The sequence below is a fragment of the Ursus maritimus genome, unplaced genomic scaffold (genome assembly GCF_017311325.1).
Source record: "Ursus maritimus isolate PB19 unplaced genomic scaffold, ASM1731132v1 scaffold_26, whole genome shotgun sequence".
NCBI lineage: Eukaryota > Metazoa > Chordata > Mammalia > Carnivora > Ursidae > Ursus > Ursus maritimus.
Window position 1 is genome coordinate 41,552,968 of NW_024425119.1, and position 7,961 is coordinate 41,560,928.

A 7,961-nucleotide genomic window follows, 5' to 3' on the forward strand; every position below is an offset into this window, starting at 1 on the left:
TTCATCATCTCACACAGTCACTTTTGTTTTTTTCCCGTGGTGAGAACTTGTAAAATTACTCTCTCAGCAACTTTCAAATATACGAGGCAGCGCTGTTAACTATGGGCACCATGCTGTACATTACACCCCCAGGATTTGTTTGTCTAATAGCCGAAAGTTTGTACCCTTTGACCACCTTCATCCATTTCCCCCAGCCCCAGTAACAACTAATCTGCTGTTTCTATGACTCCGGTTTTTTTTTTAGATTCCACAAATAAGTGAGATCATATAATATTTGTCTTTCTCTGTCTGACTTATTTCACTTAGCATAATGCCCTCAAGGTTTTTTCATGTTGTTGCAAATGGCAGGATTTCATTTTTTATGGCTGAATGATATTCACCTGTCTCTCTCTCTCTCTCTCTCTCCACACACACACACACACACACACACACACACACACTCTCTCTCTCTCTCTCTATATATATATATATATTACCTTTCCTTTGTCCTCATCCACTGATGGACATTTAGCTTGTTTCCAGGTGTCGGCTATTGTAACTAATGCTGCCGTGAACATGGGGATGTAGAGATCTCTTTGAGATAGTAACTTCTTTTCCTTTGGATATATACCCAGAAGTGAAATTGCTGGATCATAGGGTAGTTCTACTTTTAACTTTTTGAGGAGCCTCCGTACTGTTCCCAGAGTAGCTGCGTCAGTTTGCATTCCCAGCAACAGTGCAAGAGGATTCCCCATTCTCCGCATCCTCGCCGGCACTTACCTCTTCTCTTTTTGGTAATAGCCACTCTGACAGGTGTAGGGTATTATCTCATTGTTGTTTTGATTTAAATTTCACTAATTATTAGTGATGTTGAGCACCTTTTCATGTACCTTCCAACCATTTGTATATCTTCTTTGGAAAAATGGGTATTTAGGTCCTTTGCCTATTTTTAAATTGGATTATTATTATTATTATTGCTATTGAGTTGCATGGACTCCTTGTGTATTTTGGATATTAACACCTTACCAGAGATGTGGTTTGTGGGTGTTGCCTCCCATTCCAGAGTTTGCCTTTTCATTCTGTTGATCATTTCTTTTGCTGCACAGAAGATTTTTAATTTGATGTCATCCCCCTTGGTTTATTCTTGCTCTTTTGTTGCTTGTGTTTTTGGTGTCATGGCCACAAAATCATTGCCATGAACAATGTCAAAGGATTTTTTCCCTATATTTTCTTCTAGAAGTTTTAGTGCTTCAGGTTTTACATTTAAGTCTTTAATAACATTTCAAGGTGATTTTGGTGAATGGTGTAAGATGGAAATCCAGTTTCATTCTTTGGCTTGTGAATATCCAGTTTTCCCAGTGACATTTATTGAAGAGACTATCGTTTCTCCACTGAATACTCTTGGCTCCTTTGTCAAATATTAGCTGACCATATATGCTTGGGTTTATTTCTGGGCTCCCAAGTCTGTTACATGTGTCTGTTTTCTATCATTAAAAGAGTTTTAACAATTATAAGCACAAAAGCGATGGAGTAAAACTTTAACGAGAAGATTGATAGAAATCACTACATAAAATGTGAAGCTTTGAAGTGTCCCAAAACTCTACAAACCAAATTTTAAAAATTACACATACACATGCACACGTGCGTGGACACACGTAGAGGTGTATCTCATTTTATCATGCTTCACCTTATTGCACTTCATAAATCTTGTGTTCTTTACAAAGTGACACATTCACTGTGTCAAGTGAATCTATCAGCACCATTTTCCCAGCAGCATTTGCTTTTTTTGTGACTTTGTGTCATCCTTTGACAATTCTTGGAGTTTTTCAAACTTTTTCATTATTTTATATTTGTTATGATGATTTGTGATTAGAGTTTATGATTCATTGAAAGCTCAGATGAAGGTTAGTATTTTCTCGCAATAAAGTAGGTTTTAATTAAGGCATGTACATTGTTTTTAGACCTAATGTTTTTTAGACGCTAAATAGACTACAGTATAGCATAAACATAACGTTTATATGCACTGGGAAGCCAAAAAATTCATTCGACTTGCTTTATTGTGGTGGTCTAGAAGCAAACCCGTGATATCTCTGAGGTATGTCTGCACACACATACATATATATATTTATTTACTGATTTATATAAAATTTTAGGTACTGATATGTTTGACGAAGAACATAAGGAGTGAGGGAGTTACTTTATTTAGGCTGATCAGGGATAACTCTAAGGAGACGTCTCATCTGAAATCTGAATTAAGTGAGGGCAAGTCGTGAGAATATCTGGGAGTAGGAACATTCCAGGCCAGGGGCACAGCAAATGCAAAGGTTTTGAAGCAGGAATGAGCTTNNNGTGGTTACAGAACATGAGAAAGCCAGAGAGCCTGGAAGGGAGAGAGGTAGCAGGAGACTAGTTAGAAGTCGGTGGCAATGGTTCAGGCAAGAGGTGAAGGTGGCCAAGGCTAAGGGAGAGGTGGTGAAGCGGCTGGCTTGGGGACTTCCTTTGAAGAGCGAGCTCACAGGGTTTGCTAATGTACAGTGAGCGTGGGTGAAAGAGGAATCAAGGACAGATCTTAGATTTTTGGAGTGAACAACTGGATGAGTGGTTGTGCCATTATTAAGCAGTTTGGGGAGGAGAATCAAAGCATCTCTTTTGGATGTTAATTTTGGGGTGGGCAGTAAACATTATACTCCTTCTTTTCCAAAATTTCTGAAGTAGACATGTATTTGTTAATACATGTTTTATTTTATATAGTTTCTTCGGAAACTAAATGAAAGGAAAATAAGACTTCACCCCAAAATTTCATGTCAGCATCCAATATTTATGGTCATTACTTTATGTTCATTACTTTATGTTCTCTTTAAGTCCTTAACATAGTTTTCATATAACTATAATCATTGTTTACTTGAGGGGGCGGTATTTTTTTTTTTTATTTCCCCCCTTCAACTTGATTTCATAAGATACTTTCATGTTTCTATATGTCCATATAATAAACAATCATGTTTATTGTTTTAATGACTGCATAATATTCTCTAGTATTTTCTCATAATTAACTTGAATTCTCTTCCTTTGTTGAAATTTATAGTTGTTTTAGGATTTATTACTAATCATACTACTTTAAACATCTTTGTTTTTTTTTTTTTATGTTTTTTTTTTAAAGATTTTATTTATTTATTCGACAGAGATAGAGACAGCCAGCGAGAGAGGGAACACAAGCAGGGGGAGTGGGAGAGGAAGAAGCAGGCTCACAGCGGAAGAGCCTGATGTGGGGCTCGATCCCATAACGCTGGGATCACGCCCTGAGCCGAAGGCAGACGCTTAACCGCTGTGCCACCCAGGCGCCCCACTACTTTAAACATCTTTGTATATATTTTTTCTCTGTAATTGTTTTCTTTAAATTGATGGGATTATTTAAATTAAACAAAACATTTTGTTAGGTAGAAAGGTAGAAAGAACAGTCAGTATTCATATTTCCCCGATTGCCTTATTATTATTATTATTATTATTTTTTACAATCTGTTTGTTTGAGTCAGGATCCAAATAAGACCTATGTATTACAATGGTTGATATGTTTCTTAAATCTTTTTAGGGGTTCCTTTGTATCTTTTTTTTTTTCTTTTTGTGGAAGAAACTAGGTCTGTGACCTGTACGATTTTCCACCATTTAGATTTTACTGTGTCCCTTGGTGTCATTTAACAACGTGTTCTTCTCTCCCCTATATTTCTAGTAAATTAGTAGTTGGCTCTAGAGGTTTATTCAGATTCATTTTCTTTCTTCTTTTAAAAAAATACTATTCCATAGGTACAAAGATCTGGTTGTCTCTTTTTTGGTGATGAGCCAAATCTATGAAAGAACATAAATACACTTTTTCAAAATAAATGTGAGAGAAATTAGGTAGAAATTGTGGTGAGAGAAATATGGGTGGTGTAGACTCATGGTTTTGCTTGGCCTAAGATAGAATAATGTCTTCTTCTCTTTCAGGAGGCTGAGAAAATGTTAGAAATGGGGGGAGACAAGTTCCCCTTAGAGAGCAGGAAGTTACTAAGTAGTCCTGGAAAGAACAACAGTTTCAGGTAAAACAAAAAACAACACAAAACAAAAAAACAAAAAAAAACCCAAAACCCAAAAACCTCCCCAAACACTAGGGAGTTTACTGTTCTGGTTATTCTGTAAACATGTGGCATTGTGGTGGGGGGTGGTCACAAATGCAGGTGCTGGCATAAAGAGCTAACATTCAGCCCCCCAGCTCCAACCTGGGAAAACACTTTCCCTTTTATGGTTTCCTGAGCACCTGCTATGTGTCAGGCACCACCCCGGGTGCTGGGAATCACAAGAACAGAGGTAAGGGAGCATGTGCTGAGCGCCTTCTCTGTGCTAGGAATGTGCTAGAAGCTTGACTTATGTATTCTCCTTTAATCTTTACAACAACTTACAACAACAATATGTCTTGTTATCCATATTTGTACAATGAGGAAACTGAGGCTTGGATGGTTTTAGGTAATTTGCCCAAGGTCATAACACTGCTAAATGGAAAGTTCAAGAGTCAAACCCTAGTCTTTGTATTCTTCAGGTCATTGCTCCCTCTCCTTTCTCTGCCATTTTCCAGAGATGAATAGGATATGGCCTTTCCATTCCAGAGATGAATAGGACCGAGGGTCCTCCTCTTGGGGGGCATGAAATTCGCATGCTGGGGCCAGCCTTTGGTGAGGGCCAGAGGCAGCACCTCCATTTTGACTCATGGCGTCTGTGGTCCTAGGAGACAAGGGGAAACTGAACTGGGGTCCCCCAAATTCCTTGCTTCTGCCAGTGATCACAGCCCCCTTCTCCAGCAAAGTTATTGCTCACCACAGGTCACAGGATGCTAAATTGGTCCATCTGTGGCTTCATTCCTGGCATTTTGTTTCCACTGTGGCAGAGCTGTTTTCATAAGCTGAAAGATGCCCAGAGGCCGCAGAAAAGGGAGAGAGAGGGAATCAGGATCACCTAGACCCCGGATAACTGATTGCCAAATCATTGAATTGATTGTAGTTTATACCGAGGGGGAAATGAGGAAAGTCTCATCTTTGGTATTAAAAAAAAATTGGATTTATTTATTTTGACAAATAAAAATATATACTTAAGGTGCACAATGTGATGTTTTGAGTCTAGGTACACATTGTGAGATGATTGCTACAATCAAACTAATGACATATTCATTACCTCCTAGAGTTACTGTTCTTTTTTTGTGTGAGAACACTTGACTACTTTCTTAGCAGCCTGCAAGTGTGCAACACATTACCGTTAGCCGCTCTCACGCTGTCTGTAGGTCTTCAGAACTTAGTCATCTTATAACTGCCAGTTTGTACCGTTCGATCAACATCTCCCCTTTCCCCCCACTGCCCAGCCTCTGGTAACCACCATTCTACTATCTGTTCCTATGACTTTGACTTTGTGTGTGTGACTGACCCCAAAGAAATGGGATCTTTGGGCCTTAATAAGCTTTCTACAAGTTGTGAAGAAGTAGCCATAGACTGAACTCTCTGGCAGCAAAGCAGGAGCAATGTCCCCTCTCTACTCGGATGCTGCCTCTTCTTCTGGCCTTTTAAAATGAGACTGTCTGGCCGGTAGGACATTTGCCAGTATCCTGGGGTGCTAGGAGACCAAGGACTGGTCTCAAGGCCTTGACTCTCCACTTACTGACGTTTGACCTTGAATGATCCCTTAGCTCTGGGAGCTTTGGTTTCTGTACTTTCAAAATGAGGATTTGAATAATTTCTGATTTGACAGTTAAGATAATAGATTGTAAGAGTCCTTTGTAAACTACAAATGGAAAACATTTGGCCATGTAAGTGAGAAAACGTATGAAGAATGCTTATTAGCACATGCCTGGCACACGGCGAGCCTGGCACCAGCGAACACTCAGTAGGTGGCAGGTCCCAAAGCTGTCATCCGCACCCCCAGAGGGGCCCCTGGAAGGAGGGCACGATCGTGGGGGCAGAGCTGCCCACTGCTTGGCACCCCAGCCCAGTCCTCAGCACCACCTCGTGGGCCACCTTGCCTCTCTGCATTCCAACCACCTGGCTCCTGGTGCTGCCAAGAGCTGTCAGCTGAGCTCCCTCAGACCTACTCTCTCCCATCCGGTGGCGTGGTGATAATTGTAGACTGAGATATGTCTTATATTTGTGTGCCCTCCATTTACTGTCCTAAGCATTGATTTCAGGTGTGACCCCTCTGAGATTAATATATCTGATGAAATGCCTAAAACTACGGTCTGGAAAGCTCTCAGTATGAACTCTGGAAATACAAAGGAAAAGAGGTAAAGAGAACTATAATTGCTGATTTTTATTTATTTCTGGCTTTAAAAAATAGCAATCATGTTGAAAGTGAAATAAATCTTAGCTGCAAAATTGAATTGTCTAAAAAAAAAAAATCACTTCCGGGACTGCTGCTAACCTGTGAGAATTGCTAGAAGCCTAAGAAAAGGAAACACGTTTTCAAACTATTTGAACAGATGTGGTGCTTGGAGCTGCCCATTTACACAGCCCCAAAGTCAGGACAGGATTACTTGGGGATGTAAATTTGCTTTATCTGTTTAGTCACCTAAATCCTTTTTCTAAAAGTGCCCATTTCAGGGGCGCCTGGGTGGCTCAGTCGGTTAAAGCGTGCGACTCTTGGTTTCAGCTCAGGTCATGATCTCAGGGTCGTGAGCTTGGGCTCCACACTGAGCAGAGAGCTTGTTTGGGATTCTCTCTCTCTCCCTCTCCCTCCGCCCCTCCCCCAGCTCATGCATGTGCGCGCTCTCTCTCAAAACAAACAAACAAATAAATAAATAACCATTAAAAGTTCCCATTTCAAAATTTCCCTGGTTACGGTAACTGCACAAACTGGAAAATGGCTAAAATGTGCAGAGAGTGTCGATAGTATTGATACAGACATTTAACTTGTTCCATAATGAGAATTATTGCCGAGAAAAGATTTTGAAATAATGTCACAGTTTTCTTATTTGGGAAACAAAATTCTGTATATCATTTGCCAATAGTGTAGATCAATTTTCATCAGGTTACTGAAGAAAATGGAAGGACTTGAGGCATCTTTGCCTTCACTGAGGCAAAATCTTAGATCTATATTAAAGGCAACTTTTCTAGTTAAGGGGAAAAAAAGCAGTAGGCTAGGAATTAGGGGACCTGGTCTAGCCATTTATTCCACGTGTAACCTGGCAGGCCATTGTTTCTGGGACTCAGTTTATTCAGCAGTAAAATGGGAATAATAATGACTAACTTCCTCACTCATAGGAGTGTTCTGAGGAGGAGCTGAAGTACTGGGAAAAGTCACAGCCACCAGTGGGTGGTGGTGGTAGGCTTTTTCTTCACCGAATGGGTTAAAATAAATCTGTGCTGAATGTGAGTGAAATATAGAATCTTGTTTCCTTCAGAGGAAAATCCAGGCAGCTGTCGAAATGTATAACGCACATGGTTATTTTTAGTTGAGAACTAGTCTACTTGTAAATGAACTTAAAATATAGCCAGATCCAAATTGTGGTGACATCTTCAAAGTATTGTGTTAAAAGCAGGAATGAATCATGTGTTCCCTTTTTGTCTAATTGTAACACTTTTATTCAGTCTCTTCAACTAAAAGTCTTTGCTGGGAAGGAAGATTTGGGCCGTGAGGTGCCTCAGGGAAGTTCTGGTTACAGAGAAGATGGTGAGTCTCTCAGAGAAGAAGCAAGACCAAGTCTGGCCCTGTCCGTGGTCATGTCAAAGCCATGCCGAAGCATGCAGTTATCCGTGCTGGGCATTGGAGGGCAGCCAGCCATCCCCATACCAGCAGCCAGTCACCAGATGTGAACGTGGAAGCAGAAGACCACGTCCTGTTGGTACTTCTCTTCTTCCTTTCTCTTTCTCTTCAGAACTGCCACCCATGAAGACCCAGCTTCCCATCTTCCAGACATTTTCTCTGAAACTCTCTGCTGGCCTGCAGAGCCATATGGATCCATTCTCCCACTGAGG

At 40.4% G+C, this 7,961-nt stretch overlaps 1 protein-coding gene across 1 annotated transcript in view; it reads left to right on the forward strand.

Moving 5' to 3' along the window:
- The window catches only part of SLC4A8 (solute carrier family 4 member 8), a 68,726-nt gene extending 61,056 nt beyond the window's left edge, over positions 1-7,670 (forward strand). Inside the window, exons 23-25 of the mRNA XM_040642469.1 lie at positions 3,958-4,049; positions 6,176-6,271; positions 7,575-7,670. Coding sequence (XP_040498403.1) covers positions 3,958-4,049; positions 6,176-6,271; positions 7,575-7,587 — 201 coding nt within the window. The 3' untranslated portion in view covers positions 7,588-7,670. The remainder of the gene's footprint in view (positions 1-3,957; positions 4,050-6,175; positions 6,272-7,574) is intronic.
- Positions 7,671-7,961: the final 291 nt, after the last annotated feature.